The 24501-nt window shown below is 43.1% G+C and overlaps 1 protein-coding gene across 2 annotated transcripts in view; it reads right to left on the reverse strand.

Moving 5' to 3' along the window:
• Window positions 1-139: 139 nt before the first annotated feature.
• The window catches only part of tle2b (TLE family member 2, transcriptional corepressor b), a 76614-nt gene continuing 52252 nt past the window's right edge, over window positions 140-24501 (reverse strand). The window contains exons 6-20 of one of the 2 annotated variants that reach the window (XM_068707246.1): window positions 23948-24022; window positions 21649-21826; window positions 19816-19832; window positions 16600-16740; window positions 14949-15002; window positions 11775-11942; window positions 11120-11270; window positions 10321-10490; window positions 9770-9846; window positions 8630-8879; window positions 7592-7839; window positions 6851-6998; window positions 5779-5929; window positions 5585-5661; window positions 140-3445 (exon numbers count right to left, since the gene is read on the reverse strand). In XM_068707246.1, coding sequence (XP_068563347.1) covers window positions 3338-3445; window positions 5585-5661; window positions 5779-5929; window positions 6851-6998; window positions 7592-7839; window positions 8630-8879; window positions 9770-9846; window positions 10321-10490; window positions 11120-11270; window positions 11775-11942; window positions 14949-15002; window positions 16600-16740; window positions 19816-19832; window positions 21649-21826; window positions 23948-24022 — 2013 coding nt within the window. In that variant the 3' untranslated portion in view covers window positions 140-3337. Of the gene's footprint in view, window positions 3446-5584; window positions 5662-5778; window positions 5930-6850; window positions 6999-7591; window positions 7840-8629; window positions 8880-9769; window positions 9847-10320; window positions 10491-11119; window positions 11271-11774; window positions 11943-14948; window positions 15003-16599; window positions 16741-19815; window positions 19833-21648; window positions 21830-23947; window positions 24023-24501 lie in introns of both variants that reach the window. The other variant, XM_068707245.1, reaches the window with a different exon arrangement.

Here is a 24501-nt window from a genome sequence, read left to right on the forward strand (position 1 = left end):
TTTGTTTCCACATTGTGAATGAACAAGGGGGTGTTCACAAAGAATTATCAATGAAAAGCTGGTTCTCTAGTATTGGTTATTTGGCTTTTTCCCTCTCTGCATTTAAATCTCAGGGAAAGATCGTCACAGCAGACACCTGAAAGGATGAACACAAGTTTGGTTTATTTTTCACACATAGTATTTCTTGTACAGCACATGGGAAATGCATCAGGAGGGGAACTTACACAGTGCAGTTAAAAAAAAAAAAGTTCCTTGGCTTTTTAAAAGAGAAACTAAAACATGGGCTTGTAAAACGGAAAATAAAAGTTTTTATACTGTTGGAACAGAGAAAGCACAGGCAGGGGGAAGAGACATTACAGTTAAAGAAGAGTATCAAATACAATGTCCCAAATATTCACGCAATACCACCAACTGCATAGGCGTTATACAGCGTCGTTCAGAGTAGTATACAAGCTTGTGTATGAGAGTATCGTTTAGGTGTGCCTGTCGCTGACGGGCAGGAGGGTAAAGAGGCAGGCAAAGGCATTAAACTGTACAGACGATCTCTAACTCCTCGCTGGTACAGTAGCCATTGTAGAAGTCCCTCATAGTTCTTCTATCCTGCATTAGTGCTGCAGTGAGAAACATTGACAAATCTTGCTAAAAGTTGAAACATTTGAATTAAATTGCATACTGTAATGTAAAATGTATCCCTCTGTTAAACTGTGGCTGTGTGTACCTACTGAGTAAAATCAGATTTGTCTCGTTCTTTCAGCAGAAGTGGAGCTGTAGTGCAACAAGCATGCAGTAAAAAGTGGGACCTCTCCGATGGCTAAATCTGTATTGTCATGTTGCAGCCGACGCCTGCTGTACACTGACCACAGACTCAACAGAAACATAGTTTAGTTGCACAATAAGGACTGAAAACAGACTACACTACACTTACTACCACTTTGTGTTTAAAAAAAAGGGAATAAAACAAAAACAGAAGACAGAACGGAGTCTTATTTTTTTTCTTTACATGGGACTGCAGATGTTATATGTCCTTTGCCTGTCACCACCACCAAGGATAAAAATACAATCAAAAAAAAAGTTAAAAGAGACAAACAATTTTCCCACCTGTGTTCCATTTGATTTTATAGGTCACCATGTGTGAGTGCGTCCCTCTCCGTTTGCTCCCCTGAACCCCGAAACGCAGTCATAGGCAACCCCAATACATAAACATATCATTACATAAGACGAGCAATCACTATTCATATAAAATACTGAAATAAATGAGTAATAAAAGAAAAGCTTGAAATGTGCCTGTTTAGTCTACACATTGGTGACGCAGAAGCAGAGCGCTCTGATATACAGTTTGCCTGCCAGTTTGGAATATGATACAAGGACTGAAGAGCAAGAATCAAGTTTAAAGGTATACTTTTGACATTTTGGGAAATATGTTTATTCCCTTTCTTGCTGAGGCTACATTAAGAGGATTGATACCGCTCTCATGTCTGTACAGGAAATATAAGGCTACAGCCAGCAGCTTGTTAGTTTAGCTTAGCAAAAAGACTGGAAATAGCAAAATCCACCAACCAGAACCTCTTTAGACAAATAATGAACACGTTGTATATTGTTTCTTGTATCCATTCCATAACTGAAGTGTAGGATTCATTTTGACATTTTACAGGGCGGTTCGAGTGTGACTATTTCTTGGCTGGGCGCAGATACCAGGAAACAAGTACTTAAGGAAGCTACTGCTCCACACCAAGAAATAGTCCCCACATAAAACAGCAAATTGTCGTTTTAACATCAGCTATAACATGTTAATTAGTGAGCTTTAGAGGTGCTGATAAGTAGATTTTGCTACCTCTGGACAGAGCCAGGCTAGCTGTTTCCCCGTTTTCAGTCTTTATGCTAAGCTAGGTTAGCAGGCCACTTGTTACTTAGCCTACAGACAGAGTGGTATCAATCTTCTCATTTAAATCTATAAGCGTGATTTCCAAAATGTCGAACTTTTCCTTCAAGGTGTTTAGCATCTCAATTAAAAGCAATCAATAGCTTACCGAACAAGATTTAGCCAGAGCACTTTGAACACTAGCACATCAGCAGGCAGGCGGAGATGGAGACAATGACATTGATAAACATGTAATTCTCATCTGGTTTGTAAATGAAAACAGCAACTAGTTGCATAAAATTGGAAAGGATTTGGATTAGTCGCTGCTTAGTTGGCTGCTGATGATAGCGTAATCTGTGGTGTTAATTTGCCCTCTTGTCTGCCTTACAGTGAAGTTGGCGTGCTGCTACTTCATCTAGCTGACAGTGCCTTTAATGAGAGTGAGTGCAGCGCCCGGTGTCAGGAGAACAATCCAGAGGAATTAGAGGGAACAGCTCGGCTGATGTTCTGTGTTCGTGTCTCTGGGCCCTGGGAGGATCCCATTGACTCCGCTGCTCATTAGACGCTGCCTTTGTCAGACCAAAATAAAATAGATATTAAGCAGTGAGACGGGGAGCGCTGCGATGAATGTTTAATTGGGTGCTCTGTATGTTGTGTGTGTTTCTCTCTTCCTACGATTACATCAAGGGAGTGTATCTCAGTGTGTGTGTATTCTTGCTCGATGACATGCGCCTGTGTGTGAGTGTGTGTGTGAACAGGTCTATGTTACATGTCAGAGTATGTGGATATCTGAAGCGACCCCCTCCATCTCAAAGCGTCATCGTTCCCCAGCTCCTGACACCTCTCGCTGGGGAGAGCGAGCTGCAGCGTCAGCCTCATTAAGGCTTCCACTGTCTGGCTAATGAATCGATTGTGTGGTATCAGTGCTCCTGGCTGGCGCTCCCACAGTGCTGCTTCGCACCTCCTCTGGGGGCCTCCCTTCCACTGAGCTCTTAATCAGGAAACAGCCCTAATTACCCTGCCTCCCTCCCTCCCTCCTCCTCTTCCTCCCTTTCATTTCTCTTCCTTCCGTACTCTCGCTTTCTCTCCTCCTTCTCGTCTTTCCCTCCCGACTTTATCTTTATGCTCCACCGCCCTTTTCCTTTGTCCTTCTTATCTTGCTGCTTCCTTTTCTGCCTCTCTCTCTCTCTCTCTCTCTCTCTCTCTCTGCTATCATGCCTCATCCTTGGGCTAAAAGTGGAAGGGAGGAGGAAGGAGGAGGCATTTGGGAGCTCCCACAATAGCTTATATCACAAGAAAAAGGGGGAGAGGGGGTGATGTATTTAGGGGTGAGGGTCAGGAGGACTCAGAGGACTGAGACGGAGGTGCTGCTGTTGCGGATGTTATGAAGATCAGGAGCGGTTGGCGTGGCAACTGGTTGCCCCCCCCCCACCCACCCCCCAAATCTCCGTCCTGTCTCTTCCCATCTTGTCCCGGCCCTCAGTACACCACCTCGTACACCGTGGCCTTCTTGTCCCCGGAGCCCGTCACTATGTACTTGTCGTCCGGAGAGACGTCACAGCTCAGCACAGACGAGGACTCCTTGGACTGAGAAAGAGAGAGAGAGAGAGAGAGAGAGAGAGAGAGAGAGAGAGAGAGAGAGATGTATGATAGATGGATGGAGACAGATGGAGAGAAACAAAGAGAAAGACGTTAGGAAAAGATATGACTCATCGGCTGATACTCAATCATATAAGACATATTTGCATTTCAAAACAGTTGGCAATTATTTCCAAACAGACAAGTCCACAGCTCCAGGATGCTGACTCATTTGTCTGCTTCAATGTGAGACACAGTGCTCTCTTTCTCTGGAGAGATGCAGCCTCATTAACTGCACGTTTAAGCATCACTAGCAGCACAAGTCTAACGGTCTGTATGAACTGGCAAAATGCACAATCCTCTTTTTTTTTCACCTCTTTTTCTCCCGTGTTTGAAAGCTAGACCTGGGCACCTGGCTTTAGATGATCTAAAGCTCCCTCTAGACCCCCTCCTCCTCCTCCTCCTCCTCCTCCTCCTCCTCCTCCCCCTGCTACATCATCATTTATCTTCCTTCCTTCCTTTCTCCCCAGACTCTCCTCCTCCTCCTCCTCCCTCTCCATCCTCTTTCACTGTCCCCCTCTCTCATGTCGACTCCTCCTCGTCTCTAACTCCGCTCCCCTCTCCTCCCCTCCCCGCTACAGGCACAGCAGAGCTGTCAATCATCAAGCCACCGGTGAGAGGCCATTTCACACAGGATCCCTCATAGTATATACCAAGATAGCAGGTGGGGGTGAGATGGGGAGCGCTCAGGAGGGAGGAACGCAATGACAAGCCAAAAGATGAGTTTGGAAGTGGTGTGAGTCAGAGATGGAGTGGGAATAAAAATAAATCGAAACAAACAAAGAGGAAAACTTTGTCTTGAAAATATTTAGTAGTTCATGTTAGACACTGAATGCCCATCTTGATTAAGTGTGGTGAATTGTATAAACACTAGGGACCACAATGGAACTCCGCTTTATTGTTTTATTCTTGCCCAAGTCTGTTAATGTGTTGTATTTCTGTAAACATAGAAATGTAAACATGCACTCAGTAACATATTAGGCATTACCGACAATGTGACATTAATATCTATGCCAATAAAGCTTATTTGATACAAATTTAAAATATTTACAACAAATGAGACGGACGGTAGGAGAGAATGAGGAGAGGGAGAGGGTAAAAAAGTGAAAGACAGTGTAGGAAAAAAGGATTAAAAATATTGAAGAGAAGACAGAGATAAACCAAAGGGCAAGGAAAGATAAAAAGGAGCGAGCACAGAGAGAGAGAGAAAGGACAACAATAAACAGAGAGACGAGAGAGGAAAAATGAGAGGGGCTCGGGGGTTAAAGAGAAGCAAGGAGACAGAAACTGGAAGGGACGTTGATAAACTAGAAAGGAGGAAGAGGACAGAGAGAGAGCAGCGCTGTACAACACAGTGACAGGAGGGAGCTGTTTGGCAGGAGAAACGTTTGGCATTTGGATAACAAAGCAGATAGCCAGCATTCTCCTTCAGTCCACAGGGAGAGACAGGAGCCGCCAACCCTGCTGCCCACTGTAGCTTACAGAAATATGACACACACACACACACACACACACACACACACACACACACACACACACACACACACACACACACACACACACACACACACCTTAAATGTACCTTCATCTCCAAATGCTAGTTTCATTCACACCCAGATGAACTTGCTCAGCTAAAAATATTGCATCCCTGCATATTCATGTTTAAAAATGTTCTCAAACGGAGCGTTGGAACATGATGGAGTTATTACATTTGTTCTGTTTTGTGTGAGTGTTTGTATGTGTTTGTGTGAGGGAAAGGAAGCAGAGATAGCTTAAATGGTAAAATGGTAAATGGACTTTTCTAGTCTTCCGACCATTAAAAGCTCTTTAACACTACATGTCATCATTCACACCCATTCATACACCAGTTAGCAATTTGGGGTTCCGTGCCTTGCCCAAGGACACCTCAACGTGGACTCAAACCGCCAATCCTGTGATTGCAGGACGACCCTGCTCTACCACTGAGCCACAGTCGCCCTGCACAATCCACAACAACACTATCCACATTGACTAACAGATGACTCTGCAGCCTCAAATACACTCATTTATAAATAAGTACATACACAGAGCATTACGCTCGTTTCTCACCTGGAAAATACTAGCTCCATATGGTGTCCTCCATGCATTCAACAGATTGTCTTTTCCTGTGCTCACAAACCACTTGCCTGAAATAACACAGAGAACTACAGGTTAAACAAAGAAAACGGGGTGATAATTGCGCAATATACTGTGCATCAACTGCATACAAAAATGTGGAGAGAAGTTATTGTGTGTGCGCATACCGCAGTAGGCGAACTTAAGGGAGAGAACACAGCTCTCATGGAGGTGCAGCTGGTACTTGTCAGGTTTGGAGACATGCAGAACTTCCACATTACTGCTCTCCATTCCCACAGCCAGCCACTCGCCTGTCGGACAGTAGCCCAGAGAGAAGATCTGGAGACGGAGAGGGAAGAAAGGAGTCAAAGGAAGGTAGAAAATGAAATGGAGATAGTAGGGAGGGGAGGACAGGAGAAAGGACACACGGCTGCAGAAAAGAAAACAAAAATGGGGAATGTGGAGAAATGTGAGGAAATGGGGGATGAGGGACGGAAGAAGATAAGGTTGATGAGAGAATGTGAACAATGGAGGGAAGTTGGGACGACAGATGAAGGAATTAAGTAGGAATGAGGTTTATCAAGGAATAGAGAAAGATGAGTGAGAATAGAAAAGGGAAAGATGGTGGAATGTTTATAAAAAAAAAAAAAAAAGGAAAGATCAAAATGACAGAGATAGAAGTGATAATTGATTGAATTAATACATTGGAAAAATAAAGAGAAAATAGCAAGAGAGAGAGGGAAAGTGTCAGATGGAGAGAGATGGCAAGCGAGAGAGAAAGTCATTACACGGTGGATCGAAACTCATCTGACAGCGGTAGTCAACTCTATAGCTCTGTTATGGCAGTGAGGAGTGAATGAGAGAGACAGTGTGTGTGTGTGTGTGTGTGTGTGTGTGAGGGCAACTGTGAGGTGAAATCATGTTTGTTGATGTGTTTTTGCAGGTGTGTATTGATGTAAAGACCTGCAAGGTGAGGTCGCGGTGTGTGTTTGTATTAATATGTGTGCAAGTTAACTTGTGAGGTGCAGATGTGATGTGTTGTGATGACCCTGTAATGTACTGTACCTGCAAAAAATATTGCTACTTTTTAAAAAAAATTTTTTTTATAAAGGTATGTGTATGTTACACTGTTGTGTGTCCCTGCAAGCTAATTTTGTCGTTGTGTGTTTATGTGTATATGATGCAAGTGTTAGACCTGTTAGTCTTGTAGCGGTGTGTGTGTGTGTGTGTGTGTGTGTGTGTGTGTGTGTGTGTGTGTACCTGCGAGGTGAAGTCGTGTTGCTGGAGCTGCCGTCCCTCTCGGAGGTCCCAGCAGCGGACCGTGTTGTCCAGCCCTCCCGTCCACAGTTTGGTGCCGTCGTTGGAGATGTCGATGCAGCTCGCTCCGTCTGTGTGGCCCTGGAACTGCCTGCAGGGAGGAGACGCATGAGAGCTTAACAGATGAACACAAAGACATGCATTTACACACACTCTAAAGACACACTGTGTGTGTGTATGTGTGTGTGTGTGTGTGTGTGTGTGTGTGTGTGTGTGTGTCTTTCCTTCTTTTCTCCTTGAGGTGTCAGATCAAATATATTTTAAATCTTTCCTCCCTGTAGCTTCTACTGCCCTCACCTGATTCTCCTTTCCCTCCGGTCTCCCTTTCTCCTCACCAGTCCGTCTCCCTCAATTCTTCCTTCTCTTACCTTGCCAGAATTTGGCTGTTTCATCCCACCCATATCCCCTATGGCTAGTTCCTCCCCCTTCTGCTTACCTGGGTTAGTTGAGGAAGCCCCAGACGGTAACGATTTTTCCTCCCTCCCCTTTCTTCTTCCATATTTTATCTCCTTTTCCTCCGCTGTCCTTAAGAAGTTCCTGAAATGTTTCCACATCCTCCAGCCTCTCTCTCCCTCCCCTTCCTCCCTCTCCCCTCTGCGCTCTCTCCTGACAGCAATCTATTTGTGGAGGTAAAGCACCACATTTTAATGTTCTCTTTCTCCTTCCGCTGTCCTCTCCTCTTACCTGACCAGCGTCTGGTTGTGAAGGTCCCAGACGACAATGTTGCCGTCGCTGCAGCAGGAGAAGCAGACCTTGTTGTCAGGGGAGATGGCCAGAGCATAGCAGGCGGGAGCAGAAGACGTCAGCTCTGCCTTGATGCGAGGAGTGGGCGTGGCCAAATCCCAGATTGACAGCGTGCTGGCCTCCCCGCCGACGATCAAGGTCCGTCCGTCTGGGAGGATTTTACAGGATCGGATGTAGTTGTCCCTGTTCTGATTGGATACGATAAAAAAACAGTTATACCTGATTTTGATCAAGGGTAAAAAAAAAAGAAAGTGTATGAGGCTTTATGGGACGGATGGTAAGATGATTTAATAACCTCCGTTGCTGGGACCCATGGTGGAAAATCGTGTGTGTTATCACGTATTAAGGTGGAAATCATGTCTGTTTAACACGCTTTCTTCCTTCAATAAATAACGTTCACATGCCATTGTATCATATTGCGCAGTGTATTATTTTATCTTGCTTAACGTTCAATAAAGTAGCCTAAAGGAGTGTATATTCGATACATTGTATCGGGTCTATTGCATCACTTCCATGCCACACGACCTCCTCCAATAACACCAATGTACACAATACATACAATCTACCCGTAGAAGTTACAGTTATATCGAAATATTGAGGTTATATTGTTTACTTCTGTGTTATTTGCGGAAGTTGTGTGGCTTATCCAAATTAATGAACGCATGCTATCATATCCTGATGATCAGCTCTGGCGCATCCAATTTAAGAAATCACTTTGTTCTCCAGGGTCTGGCAGAGGTGAAGGACCAAAGCCTGGAGCTCTGCAGCAAGTGTCTTCTCACATGATTGTGGACATTCATTTTGATGATATTAACAAAATCTAAGAGGAAAGATGACATAGCCAACAAAAACAAATCACGGCAGTACATACAAACGTTTGGTGGCATCGCCTGGTATGTGAATGTTTGTTGGTGTACCCATTTCTATTTTTATCACTGGTGTGTGTGTATTTGTTTGACTTCCTCCGACATGACTCACCAGACAGTCCAGCTGGGCCATGGGGCTCTTGCTTCCAGGCTGGCTGATGTCCCACACCTTGACGCAGCCCTTGCCTCCGGTGTAGACATGGCGTGTCGAGGTGCTGATGGTGACGGCACACACCACCTCTCCGTGGTTCAGGGTGTGAATCTGACGGGCGTGGCGAGGGATTCCCGGGCCCAGCAGGGCGTCAGGGGGAAAGGGCACCGGCTGCATCTGACCGTCTGCGCTCACATGGAACGAGTAGGCGCTGCAGAGGAGGGAACAGAAATGAATCAATACTTCAGAATTGAAGAGCAGCTAAAAATAAACACAGTTTGGACAATAGGGTTCTGCAATGGATAGTGAGGGGACTGGAGAAATGGGTCAAAACCAGGACAGACTAGATGGAAACAATCATTCAATCAATGAGCAAGTCAAAGCAGAGGAGCGACAGGTAGATATACACAATGCACAAACAACCTCACACAAGTCCGTGTGCAAGTTGAGAGGTCTGACGACACCACAATGACCTTGGAACTTTAGTAATATGTGTCCAAATTCTCATAATGGCCGATTGTATTGCAGGGCAGTCAGTGTGGCATTGCTAATGGCTGATCAATACTGTACCGGTTGGAAGCCAAGGCTGTTTTATGACTTGAAATTAGCCCCGCAAGAATAAATTGCTACTTTGCAACAAATGACAAAGACAACATAATTTGTCTGTCAGCACAGCCGAAGGGACAAGTGTGTTGGAGGAAGTGATCTGGAGACTCGAAATTCCACAGCATCTATCTTTGTTAGACAGTCAATGTCAATGTGCATCACTAAAAAAGCACACAATGACTTGCTAGGGGGTACTCCTGATCTGGATTCTTATCCAATCCAAATATTTTTGGATTATCACTGAAGAAGTTTTGATTTTATTTATTTATCCTGACATGATTATCCAGCCCAGCTTTCACATATTTCTTTTTTATAATCAACAGCAAAGAAGATCAACTGTTTAACTGCCCTGTGTAACTGGGTATATATTATGTGAAGTACCCACGCTAGACATGCACACCCAGATATTAAAAGGCATTAAATATGTATCTACCAAATGTAGAGAGCACCCAATTTTCAAGCCATTAATTAAATATCTACAGTGTGAATACTCACGGCTTGCCGCCAGAGGAACCAGGCAGAGAAGAGGACAGCCCTGGCGCTCTCAGGTGAGACCGAGAGTCATATGCCACCTGGAGGAGACAAAAGAGCGGTCAAACAATTAACAGCCTTGACTGCCTTAAGGTGAAGGCTACATACTGTAGCTGCATTAACGCCAAAATATAAATCATCACACACCTTCTTAACATTACCTCATCAATGATTTCTTCTCTGAATTCATTCATGGCTCCTACAGAGCGCTTGAGCTACTTTGTGTTTTTGTTCATGTTTCTGAGGCTGGACATGTGTACTCATAAAAAAGACTACATGGAGCATGTTGAAGAAAGACAAAACCTTTTTTTCAGTAGACACAGGTCAGCAGTTTGTGATCAGATAAACCGTTTCATTTGCAAAACTTCTCTCCTTGATTGTGAATTAGAGAACGTAAACGTGATAACTTTAAGACTACAGAGCGCATTCATCTAGTTTTAAAACAGTCAGAGGGTTAGAGTTGATGAACTATAAATCAAACCTTGACAGAGAAGAACAATTTGGCCTTTACTCACCATGGGGCTTCGGGAGTAGGCATTGGCTGCTGCGCTGATTTGTGGAGAGAGAGTTAGAGCTCCACCGAAACCTCCTGGGCTGGCCAGCTCCCCATTCAGTCCTGCGTGGGACACCACGCCAAAATGAGCCGGGTATGAACCGGGGGGCACAGACATGGGACTGCGGAGAGCTGGGGAGGGAGGGAAAGAGGAAGGAGGGATTGAAGGGAAATAAAGTGGGGAAACAATACATGGCACAAAAGCACAAACGCAGTCACAGAGGGGCTGAGAAGAATGGAAGTCTTTTTCTTTCATTAAACTATATTTGACAAGATGTAAAACACAACAATGGTGTTCACTGCTGGTCGCAGAGAAGCAAATAGCAGTTAAGAGCCTTGCTCAAGAGCACAATAGTTATAGTAGAGTAGGGTCGGAGGGGTCTATTTTGTTTCTTATGGTTTTGAATATTCAAAACATCAGCCATATAGGCATATTTTTCCATTAACTATGCTGTGATAAAAACAAGAGATTTTAGCTCAAAAGCATTAAACTATCATTGCATGACATAGTTTATATAATTATAAACAGTTATGTCATAGCATAAACAAACAAATGGGGAAATGAAAAACTGAGGAACAAAAGGATTTATGGTATGAAGGGCAGAGGAATACTGGGTGGAAAACTCATTCAGGTCAGCTATTTGGTTGACTTTATTAAAGAAAATAAAAAAAACATATATATTTACAACAATTCAGAAGTGCCCGAGCTTCACTACTTAACAGCGAGTACAAACTAAGCTAAACGGTCAAAAGAGTCTCACCAAGGGGGTCTGCACTGGATGCTGCTTTGCTGACCAGACGAAGGCAGGAGGTGCTGGGACCAGGGGCCCCTGGGGCTCCCGGGGTCAGGGCCTCACGGTGGGACGGGGATGGGGTCCCAGACTTGGACAACGGAGACTGGGACTTATCCATCTGTAGAGAAGTCAAAAAAGAAATATAACAACGATAACACATGACTGATTTGTCATGGGACCTACAGTGTAGTACTTTCACACATAATCCCTAATTTATTACACCAACCATCAAAATGTCCTTTTCGAATGATCTCAATGAAAAGAGAAGAATTGATCTCTATAGTACGGGCACAGCTACTGTAACAGCTACAGCTATCTGTACTGGACATCTATGTAGCTTCTCAACATAGTTTATAGGAAAAGGATTAGTTACTGTTCAATAGTTATGGGTTGTACAGCATTTAATCTTAAAGGAAAACACCACAAATGAAAGCGTAACATGTACCAGGAATGGACAACCTTAGGGTACAACGTGGAAAACAATACTGTTTTCTTACAAATGAAAAGACGCTGAAAATCTGCAGTCTAATTAAACATGACAGTAACATGTTTGCATAAAGCAAAAGCAAGCAGACACCTCCCAGTAAGCAGAGTGCAGCAACTCCCTGAGAATCTATCTTACCTGTGCAGGGTCCTTCCCCTTCCCTGGGGTGGGGCTGCGAGGGTTTGGGGTGGAGGGGGCCTCTCCTGCGCTCGAGGAGCCCGGGAGCTCTTTCCTTAGGGTAGGAGCCCGGTCCAACCCGTTCCCGTGGGGGGAGTGAGGAGGGCTGCCCGCAGGAGAGTTAGGCTCCTGAATGACAAACAGAGATTGAAACATTATCTTAACTTTTGTGAAAACTGATGCATACAGCGCTTCAACTATTTTGTTGTTCCATTTCAGTCTCGACCTCAAGTCCATCTAACAGCATTTCATCATTAGGACTTTTCTGCACAAGTATCTAATACCGTTCAGTAAGACGTTTGCCCAGCTTGAAAGTTGCCACAACGCCATGTGACATGAAGGCAAGGCAGTGCTGGTCAATGGAATGCATCCTCTCAATCGATGCAATATTAAATTATTGTCACCAAGATAACTTTTCGCTGTAAAATCCCACCTGGTAATGTCATAATCCACTGTGCAGTATTTTTGGGGACTAATAAACCTTCAAGGTTACCGCAACTGGAATTCCTGGATTGTATTTCATTGTCTCACTCATACCTGAAGCAACATCCCAATACACAGCAGGCACTTGCATGTTATAATGCAGAACTGTTTCAGTCTGAACACCCACTTATCTTTTTAAAAAGCAGTTGGTTAAAGAGTTTAAAAATAGGCTTACTTAAAGTAAAATGCTGCTGATCCTTCTTTCATGGTTACAACACAACGTATGGTGTCACAGTCTGTATTGTGATTTGTAAATGGAGTCAGAGCTCAGGGAACATTACAAGAAACACAAGAAATCGTCACTGTCGCTGGTACAGTAGTGTGTGGACCTGGAGATAATGTTGCTGTTGCAGCTGCTTTCATCAGTGTAGCCACCGTTGACCCAGCGCTGCCTCCCTCAGAACAGAGTGCTGGAGTAAGCACTTCTCACTGGGTCACAGTGATCAGCACAATACATTTTAATGCTTATACACACACACACACACACACACACACACACACACACACACACACACACACACACACACACACACACACACACACACACACCAGATCATCTACTCACACAACCACACAGAGACGTTTACATGGCATGTAGACACTCATATGCAAACAGATATGCACACACATATGCACAGGCTTGGACGTATGTTCAAATACATGCATGGACATTCTCTCTAAAAGACACAGACACACACACACACACACACACACACACACACACACACACGAGAATTTGTCTCCCTTTTTATGCCATTACACACATTTGTCACATTTTTTTTCTTTCTGCTTTTGTACCAGTTTCCAAACCACACAAGAGACCGATTCTGCTTTTGTGTGCAATATCAAAATACAGAGGGCTTAGATAAAACATATTTTTGGTACACTGCGTGAAGTATTTAAAGAACTAAAATATTCCAGGGGCATAAACGGCTTTGCATATATTAAAAGAACCAGACTGCAGTTATCTAATGAGAGAAGGGAGGAGAAAAAGAGGGGAGTGGGAAAGAAGGGGTGAAAAGAAAAGAGACAGTGAAGAGACGGAAGAACAGAGGCTTCAAGAGGTTGGATAGAGAACAGAAATAAACAGAAGAAGTAGATGAGAAGAGATAGCTAGACCAAGTATTTGTAAATGAGCGTGTGTGTGTGTGTGTGTGTGTGTGTGTGTGTGTGGACACAGACACACAGATACAGACACAGTTCACAAGAGAACACAAACAGCGGTGGCTGATAATGAGCTTACATAGGAGCTCTTTCTATTTACAAGGCAACTGCAGCGGAAAGCCGAACTAGCTTCATACCTGCTAACTCGTTTCACATTTCACACACACTCACAAACCTAGGTTACTATAGATGATTGGAATTAAAAACAAGCAATCTGGCAAGCAAAAAACAAGCACAAAATACAATGTTTGTGTGTGTGTGAATAACCTTCTTCTTTTCTTTGTCTTTGATTACGTGAAAATCAATATCTTTGGATTTATCTTTGGAATTATTGGAAGATGAATCAATAATGGGGAAACAATGTTGGAGAGTATGGACTATTCCTTTAAGTCATTTAGTACAGTGTGACTATGCTTATTCTTCAGGCAATTACCCAATTATGTGTTCTCAAGGCTTTCTCTAAAACACAGCCATGTGACAAGTGACACCAGGGACTCTAAAATTAAACAATGAATTTGTTGCGTAAAATCAAAATAAAATGTATTCAACACTGACCTCACTTGCATGCACACATCCAGATCTGTGTTTTAAATTGAACTACCGACAGCCAGACAGACAGGGTTATGTGGGCGAGCCAAGTACATCTATAGTTATTCCTGCGAGCAAAACTGGTCCTCCCAGCGTTGGATTCATGTGTTATTCATGTACGGACTGCAACACAGTGTCAGACGGCTTCTGTAGGATAAAGGCTGCTTGTAACTTGTGGCTTTGTAGGAAAATCAAAGATATTTTCTTTCCTGCAAAGGGGATGTACAGCTTTTGCACAAGGATATAGCTGTGAGTAAGTGTGTGGGAGAGAGAGTGAAGTTTGACTTCTGTGGGTGAGGTAAATATTTTCCACAGTGAAAATGGAATGTTGTAAAAAAACATTGGTCGTGAAGGTGGAACATTTCCAAAGAGGTCAGAGGAAACTATTAACTAATTTGTGATGGGGAAACGTCTTTCTGTGAGACGTAGGACTTCTGTGTGTGTTAAATTGAACTATCGACAGCTAGACAGACCGGGTTACGCAGAGGTCGGAGGTTGGTTCAAAGCAGTGCCAAGTACATCTATAGTTACCACGAGCAACACCGGCCCTCCCAACGCTGGATTCATGCGTTAGCATGTGTGGGCTGCAACACAGTGTCAAAGAGCCTCTGTAGGACAAAGGCTCACTTTTTAAGTCGATAAGGCAAAGTTGTCAGCAAAAGTATCCGAATTTTTGCACTAAATACATCTGCGTGCTGCAGCTGAAAACTGGGGGTTGATGAGAGCAGTGAGAATGAACCAAGCTGTGGGCTGTACGAAAGAAAACATTGAGCTGAAAGTTGCTAAAATGCTCTGTAGATCAAAGGGGAAGAGCATGCAAGAATGTTAATGGACAAATCTATCACCTACATTTTTGTATGAGGATTTCAAAAATAATGTAAATACAGATGGGCAACTTACTTCATTGGAGACGTCAACTACAAGATTGTCTTCACTCTTGTCTCCATCACTGTCCTGAGGAGCAAGGAACACATAAGAAAGGTGAAATATTTTTCCATATACTGGAAGATAACATGTCTTTTTTACTGCTCAGTCTGCTACACAGACTTATAGTCAACTGTAAGTGTACAATGAGAACTTTAATAATAAAGATGGCAACGAACAAAAAAAAAAAAACACACACACAGCTACACACAGAGATCGATATATCAATATCACTGGCTGCTCTTTGTTTCCTTCTATTTTCTGTCCTCCATGCAACATTTAACACAGAGATACTAGAAAACCACATAGACAGTATATTCTCCCCAAACATCCCTGTCTCACACACGCACGCACACACACACACACACTCTCTCTCTCACACACACACACACACACACACACACACACTCTCTCTCACTCACACACACACACACACACACACACACATACACACAAACAAACACAGTTTCGATCTCTCTCACACGCACGCACGCACGCACGCACGCACGCACGCACGCACACACACACACACACACACACACACACACACACACACACACACTGTTGCACTTTCCCCATCGATGGTACATTTTGCGCTTTTCCTCTAACCATCTCTCTCTCCTATATCTCTCCCTCTTTTCTGGGGTGAGAACGATGGCACTTAGTCACCATGGCAACAGCGCTTTGATGTGATCATGGCCTGATATTCCTATTGACATCAGTGTGGAGTGACATCAGTACCTAATTATACGGAGCCAAAACAGGGCTATGTCTACAGTCTGTTCCTAGAACAAAAATACAGAACCAGAGAGTGAGATGGAAAGAGAAAAATAAGTCAAAAGAGAAAGGAAGAAGACAGAGTGAGAAGGAAAAATAGAGAAATTGAGAGACGGTGATAAACAGACAGAGATATAGAAGAGCAAAAGAGGCAAACAGAGAGAAATGGGAACTGTAATGTGGCTCAACAGACAGAAAAAGAGGAAAAACATTTAGAAAGTGGAAACTATCTGTCCTTGTTCTCGCTCTGAACTAATGGGAATATTTGGACTGTTGTTGTTGATACCAAACTGACTTAGCTGTAGGCCATTTTGCACAGACAGACTCTCAGTGTCAATCAATCCTCCAGACTGCAAACGCATCCATCTAATTCATTACAGCTATCTGCCTTGGCCGTCTCTCTTCTGGCATTACATCGCCTGTGGCTCCCTTCTCTTCCCCACTGGGCCCATCCAAACCAAACACCACTCTAATTGGCCGTGGGGCCCCCAGACCCCTGTGTGGCCTATCAGAAGCCAATGGCGATGTCTCTCTCACACACACACACACACACACACACACACACACACACACACACACACGTACTTTGGGACATATTTGGTCTGAATATGTGGCTTTTTTACTATTTTGTAATAATTATGCATACATGGACATCATAGCACACTTATATCATTTAATGAGATTTATCTGTTGCATGTTTATATGTTTATTGTTTATTAACATTAACGTAATTTCTATTTTTATTTAATATTCTTCGTGTGCTGCTGCAACTACTCAATGTCCCCTTGTTCATCATCTAAAGCTCAATTTATCTCATCTTATAAGGACAAGGACACAAACAAACACATACATAGGAGTGTGGCGGAAGAGGCTCTTTGTCATCACAGCGCCTCCTCTTTGCCTCTGCTCCTCCCTGCGAGGAGGAGTACCCTCCTGACGGGCCCTGGCGCTCCTCGGTGGGCTGACTGTCTGTTGATGACACTGACTTACTCTGAAGAAAGACAAGGACAAAAACATGAGAATGAACACACACAGACGCTCACTGATACTACCACAGACACAAAAATCCAGATACACACCTGATACAGGAAAGTAAAAGCAGATCTTTAAAAAGGCAGCATCTTACAAACACATAAAACACACCCACATCCACCAATGTACAGGCCATGATGTGAAGAAAGATGCACACACAATCACTCTGTAGACATAAGTAGAGAAGGAAAAGCAAACTGAGCAATAACACAAGAAAGCCCCATAAAAGCAGACATAACAACACACACACACACACACACACACACACACACACACACACACACACACACCGCAAGAACAGCATACGTAAGCACAGGTTAAGACGTAGCCATAGAAGCACACGAGACAGCGTATAAAGCTAATTAGTGCTCTCCCCCCTCGACACAGCCGTCCTCATGTAAAATATGACTCTCATTATTGGGCAATAAAGCTGTGAAGGCATATTTACAATACAACCTGGCCTGGTGCTCGGTACTGAGAAAAGTCGATCAAAGCATTGTGTTGTTTTAGCGTTGGGGCAGGGGCCAGAGGTTCAGTGAGGGCCACTTGTCATTCTCTGTCCCCCTGTGGGGGGGACAAGAACAGTGAGGGTTTAACACACCAATGAGTCACACAGGAAGGAGCCCACGGGGGCCGACAGGAAGGAGCGCCGGACAAGAGGAGAGGAGAAACCACACAATGGACCTCAGTGCGGCTCAACAAACTTCCCTCTCTTCTTTTTTCTTTTCTCCTCCTCCCCTGACTTCCTCTCGCTGTCCTTTTTTTCCCCTCCATTTAAAATTCCAACATGTTTTACTGGTGCAGGGCTGTCTGACAAATGCCAATTGATATGCATCTCTCCCATGACTTCTCTCCCTCCCTCCCTCCTTCCCCCCCTTCCTTTCCAAACGCCGTAATGCTTGGCTAAGTTCAGCACAAACCTCAAGTCATATGAGGATATTTTCCTGGTGCTTAACAATCAGTATTGTGTTTAGCAATTAAATTATGCTAAGGGCTTCATTGCGGATAGCGAGTAAGGGAGGTAAAGTTAAGTCAGTAGCGCTCTTAAATCATTTTCATTTCGCAATAAAAGCCAGAACAAAAAGCTGGTATTCTTTTTTTTTTTTTTTTTTTTTTTTACAACCGTTCCCTACCTATTTTCCCTGGTCTTTTTTCTTCCTCTTTAGTCTCTCTCTCTCTCTCTCTCTCTCTCTCTCTCTCTTTTTCCTTTTCCAATTTCACTCTCCATCTCCCTCGAACACTCTCCCCCTCTCTCGGTGTTATCAACATTTACACTGATGAAGGCCAGCTGTCCATTGCAGCCAGTACAGTAAGTGAGTGTTCACACGGTTTCCATAAAGCAGAGCAATCTGCAGCCAGAGAGAATAGGACCAGCCATAGACGTCTACTGAATTTCAATCAGCCCATTTACACTGCATTAATTCTTCAGGCGATTAACGAGGACTTTTAGCTACAGTGACGTAAATATGAGCAAAACCTGTGAGGCAAGATGGACTTGTATACATTTCATGTTTCATTGCATGTTGCATTTACATTGCATTTTTTTTTTTGTTCTTTAACCCCATCAGTTATGGTGACCTGAGTCACCATACGGTCACATCTAGGGATAAACCATTCAGACTTTTTAAAGCCCAAGCCCAATACGATACCTGGAATTTGGGTATTGACTGACACCGGGTATTGATCTGATACCAAAGTTAAATTAACAATCTGTAACCCTCACTGTGTGTAAGTGGCTGGTATAATTTTTGTATGTATAATTAAACATCAGGCTTGACTTTAACACTGCTTTCTTAACTTTGGGAAACATAATTGAACAGATAAATACTTAGATATCAATGGATTCATTTTTTTAATGAAAAACTGGTCCAAACTTAAACAGGAATTAAAATGTCAGTACATAATGTATATAGTATATAGATCTGAATAAATTAGACCCATTGTCACCGATATCTGATTTAGCTATTTGAGTCAGTATCGGCCCGATATCGGTATCGGTGCATCCCAAGTCGCATTTCACCTCCACACTAAATTTGTGAACTGTTGAATGTGAACTTCTAATAGACTGTCTGTATGATCGAACACTGACTAAGTCAATGTGTTCAGTGAAACGAACTTGCCTCTAAAAAGTCACATTAATGTAAAAATCTGTATGGTAGCAACATGCAATCATGTTAGAAAAAAAGACTGCAAAATGGTAATACCATCTGATTCTCTGTTTACTGTTCCTACCAATGCACGGAATCAGGTTTCAATAGGAAACGTTTTTGGAACGGTAGTGCAGATAAACACATCTACTGTGGTCCCCATCTCTGCTGAAGAACTGGCAGTTGTGCAATTCTACACCAAATATTAACTAACAATACAACAGAGCAAGTTCTGTTGGGAACCATCTTTTCAAATGGATCTCAGTAGTGTGATATTTTAGTGTGTTTTTTTTTTTTACATCAGACATTAAGGGGCCTCCAGTCATTGGTATTTTATATACTGCACACTCAAGTAAACATTGCTAAGTAAGAGTTGCTCATTTGTACAGACACCAACTGCTGTGTTTTGGGCAGCATTTGCCATTAACTTAGTGTTAATCCTTTCACTTGTTCTGTAAGTCCTGTAGATTACCAGAACATTTGTGGTGCTGAAAAATAAACAGTTGCTTGTTCATCCATTCACTCAATTTGTACTCCCTTCCGGAGAACAGCAAAACTGCTGTGAGCTCAGACGTTAGTGTGATGTAGAGAACCTTGAGGAGCTCAAGGTTGATAGCGCTGAGCAGCTATTGTGCTGTTGCTGAGCTGGGCTACTCCTGGCTGAGCACCAGCAGTACACAGCCTTTTTTAGAGGCCACTTTACAGTCCGTCTCCATTTTCCTCAGTTTATCACTGTCACACGCGCGCGCACACACGCACACACGCACACACACACACACACACACACACACACACACACACACACACACACACACACACACACACACACACACACAGAATTGTGGGTGTAGACGACACTTACTGTACACACATACACAACTACTCACCCTGCTGGGTGCTCCCTCTGGGATGGGACGGAGAAAGGTAAGAAAAGAAAACAGAGTAGAGAAAAAAAGTAGGAGAGAGGAGTAAAGAGGACAGGAGAGAAAGTTTGACGTCAGTCCAGATAATAACAACAACAGTCCCCCAGTCAGCCAAGGTTAGGCTGAACTACGACGGCTCCTCTAATAAAGATACAAATACGATTCCTGTCTCCTCTCTATCTTTCCCTCTCTCTGTTTCTCCAAACCTAACAAAGCTCCGCGTTTTCCCATGCTGCCTCTTTCAACGCTCACTATCTTTTCACTCATTCTTCTTCTCATATGCAAGAACAGAAACACACACAGCTGCAGACATGCATAAGCTCTCGCACAGATGCTTAGCACGCCAATATGAACACATTGATCTCTCTATCTCTCTCCCTTTCTGCTCTTAGTCATTCCTCCTTTTTTTTTTTTTTTTCTTTCTAGCTCTCAGTTTATTCATGAGAAAGTCTCTCTTGGCTTGGCGCCTGAAACAGAGCGCGAAGATAACATATTCTATGGGGGTGAATGAAAGTTCATAGGGAGAAAGCGGTTCTCTTGCATTCACACACAAGTGCCGGGAATGTTTGTCCATATTATGACAGCAATCTAACCAAGGAAGTTCAAATTCAGTCCAAAAGGCGACTTGCTGTAAAAATGTAACAAAAGCTGCCAGTCACAAACAATGTGACTAGCAGCTTTTGTGTGCTTGGCATTTTGGTCTAAATCTTGGTCTTATCTGTTTTTTATTCTGTAGCTGTTGTCAAAGTTTCTCTCACTGCTGCTTTGTGCCAATTCCAGTATGTAATGAATTACACTGAGACACACACAATGCTCACATGTACATGCAGAAATACAAACATAAGATTATTCTTTAATGTTTGATATCTGATGTTTTTATTCTGGATGATTTCCCACAGTCTGTTACTTTCTCCCTTGTATTGAACTCGCTAAACATCTTCTCCATATGTTCAATAGTGTAATTGATTTTCAATGATGAAGCCTTTTGTGCACACTGACCCGTAACAACAGCAAGTACACGGATTAGCTGCACTGCAACTATAATGTACTTTAGGGCTAAAAGGGCGAAAACATCTTACCAGGGAACCAGACAAATCTGCAAGGTCGTGTTTTATTTGCACTGGCAGATGCATCTGGTCCCCCTCGCCTTTGGACAGATTTCCAGCAACATGAGATCTGACGGGCCAATCACAACCCTCTGGGCGTGTTTGTGACAATAACTATAAATTGGTTGAAGCATTTTTTTTAAAACAACCAAGATGGCTGCAGCTGATGTGGTACTTTATGTTGGAGCCACAATCGTGCAGCAATATTGACCTAAGTACACAATATAAAAAGGAGAAGAATCAACAGCACTTAAAGCTTTTCTTGAGAGGAAAAATGTGTTTGCAGTACTTCAGACAGGATTTGGCAAAAAAAAAATCAATTTGGTCTAGCGATGTCCGGCTAAAAAACGTCTGCTTTAACTAACACAATTTAAACTACCCTGGTTAAATCCTGCTGTAAATACAATAGTTTGTCTCCAATATTAATCAGATTATTTTTTCTATGAGAACTTTGGGTGCTCAAACCACAGCTCGACTATCTTCTAGTTGATGAAAGCAAAGCAGGCTGCCACTGAATATAATTCACAAGATCAGAAACACAATCTTGTTTGTTTTCAGACGAACATTTTGCAAAATTTTTATTATTATTATTATTTTATCCAATTAGTGGGCTAGCGTGGGTAGATGTGCCAGAACATTTAAGTCTCATTTTGGAGACAAAATGAAGGACTAAAAGTCTACTGTTCTTTACCTCTGAGATGTTCCGGATCAAGATGGTTGCGCTCATCTTTGGAGGCAAGGTGGGCCGAGACCCCCAGGGCTCCGGTCAGCGCAAGAAGCCCTGAGCCCCCCGCCCCCAGGGACAGGCCTGATGGGTGTGGCGTCAGAGGGATGCCGGGGGCATGGTGAGACAGGTGCTGGAGCTGCTGCTGCTGTGGCCACAGGGAAAGGAGGGAGCGGGGAGGGATGGTGTCATACAAAAGGTTGGGTGGTTAGAAAAAATCAAGGTAAAGAAGACATGGATAGAAAATAAGCATAAGAAAGTGCAACGAACAAAGTAGAAGGAAGAAGGAAAAGTAAAGGGGAAGTGGGGGTTGTGCTTGGAAAAAGGGAGGTGAGAGAGATAAGAAAAAGGGAGCCGGTGAATGAAATGAAATCCACACGGAGAGCTCAACAGTGAGAGAGGAAAATAAGATGAAGGAAGATAGGATGTTAAAGAGATTAGTGGATTAAAAAGGTGAGAAAGATGGACACCAAGGACCAGAAAGAGGAAAAGGAAAGACGTGGAGAAGGAAATTAAATGGTCAGGATACACAGAGAAAGTAAAGGAAGAGGAGATGGAGAGTGAAAGAAAGAAGGAGAGAGTGTGAAAAGAGTGAGGGGATGAATGGGATTTATTATGAAGGACAGGTAGGAGGAGGAAGATTGAGAAAGAGGCCAGGGGAAAACACAGAGTGGGTAAAAGAGAGGGAAGAAAATGTTTGAGTCAGAAAGTAAATGATGTGGAGGAAGTGGAACAGAGGGAAATCATGGTGGAGGCAGTGTGAAGGAGAAAAGTGAAGGAGAATTAGATGAACAGAGCGGAGAAGATAGGGAGAGAGGGTAAATGAGCAGAGGAAGAGGGAGGCAAAGTGTGCAGCGGAGAGAGGAAAAGATAAGACATCGCCAAAAACAATGAGAGAGGAGGAATTAGGACAGGGCCATAGTTGGAGGAAGTGAATGACAAAAGATTACAAAAGGAGAGATGAGAAAATCCAGAGAGAAAATGACAGAGGATAGAGCGAGGAGAAGGGCGCAAAGGAGCAGCTACAGATACAGGAAGGCTATTATCCTGAGGGGAGCATTATGATGTTTTTTATGTGTGTTGTTTTGTCAAGCTGGTGTGTTAAGACACACATACACACCTCAGAGACAGCAGTGTTTGTAGTGCTGGGAGGAACAAAAGGCTTTAAGTAGACAGTAATGTGATCAGTGCTCTGACAAGCTCTGGAAAGCCCCGTCTACGAGGGCACTCAGGAGCATCACTGTCTGTCTGTGTGTGTGTGTGTGTGTGTGTGTGTGTGTGTGTGTGTGTGTGTGTGTGTGTGTGTGCGCACAGGTTTAGACATATATGTGCAGACGAGCATGTGTAGGTCATGGTCAGATGTGTATTTTGAGTGTTTAAAAAAAGTATATCAGTGTGGTTAAGGTATGTATTTTGTTACATAATGTGTGTCGTTTTTTATGTAAGCTTCATTTAAATATAAAATTACTATTGTTCACAGAGAGTATCTAACAGAAATAAAACTGAATACTGAGCTGTAATTAAAGCAGTGTACACAGTGTAATGTGATAAGTGCTCTGACAATTAGAGCTGACTGATCTGATAACAATCACTGATTTCTTTCTGTCCTTAAACATATTTGAGAGGATGGCGCCCACATAAGAGACAGACTAAACGCTACCATGTTCACCAGTATTACTCCAAATCGTTAATATATCTTCTCTATGCAAATATGCCAGCCGGGAGCTTTGTTGCTATTATATTGTGAACGGTGATTCATTAAATCTTTATATGACATTGGTAACTACAGGATGCGCCTCTGCCACAATCAATTCATCGGAACAACAGAAATATATACAGAAATAATGACAATTAACATCTGAGTCTAACAGATTGGCTCTCTTAGGGGATATAGAATACTTAAACACAGATGCATCAAGAATAATCCTTCAAAGGCCAATTCTCTTTTCTTTAAAACAACTTTGAAATAGTCGATTAGCCACGTTAATTCATAACATGCCATCAAAGCTCCGGAGGAATTGTATAGCTAAATATACCTGCGTGACTGAATCTACATTTAGCACAAACAAAAAACAAAGAGTAAATGTAAACACCTTGAGTGACGCTGAAGTTAATGACTCACTTATTTGATTATCAATCTTGACACATAGACCAGTGACGAAAGAATTGAATCAGCTGACTCTCATCATGGTCAGATCGGTCCTTAGTTAATGTGTGCATGTGTGTGTGTGTGTCTGTGCTGTCAGGATGAATGGAGGTGACTCACCCCGATAATGGCGTTGAGTTCAGCCATGGTGACCTGCTTGGCCCTCTCCACTGCTTGGACCACCTGTTGCTGGTGCTACACACACAAACAGCGAATAAACACACACACATAAGGAATGCACTGCCTTATTATCTCTGCTGAGTGTTACAGTATATTGTGTAAAGTACACACAATGTATATTGCATGTACAGTCAGATATCACACAGTTAGAATCATTACATGAACCAAACTTGAGAAAAGGTGTTAGAACAACCAAACTCTGCTTGTACAGGGTGTGTAAATAGAAATGTCTGGATTGGGCAACCATGCATTCACAAAATGCAAACACACAGAAAACACACACACACACACACACACACACACACACACACACACACAATAACACACATACAGTACACACACACACACACACACACACACACACACACACACACACACACACACAATAACACACATACAGTACACACACACACACACACACACACACACACACACACACACACACACACACGCGCACACACTCATAGCTATACTAACTAAAATCTCAGTTCTGT

Source organism: Cebidichthys violaceus, unplaced genomic scaffold, assembly GCF_023349555.1.
Source record: "Cebidichthys violaceus isolate CVI_PGR_0920_01 unplaced genomic scaffold, fCebVio1.0.p SCAF_13, whole genome shotgun sequence".
NCBI classification, from domain to species: Eukaryota; Metazoa; Chordata; class Actinopteri; order Perciformes; family Stichaeidae; genus Cebidichthys; species Cebidichthys violaceus.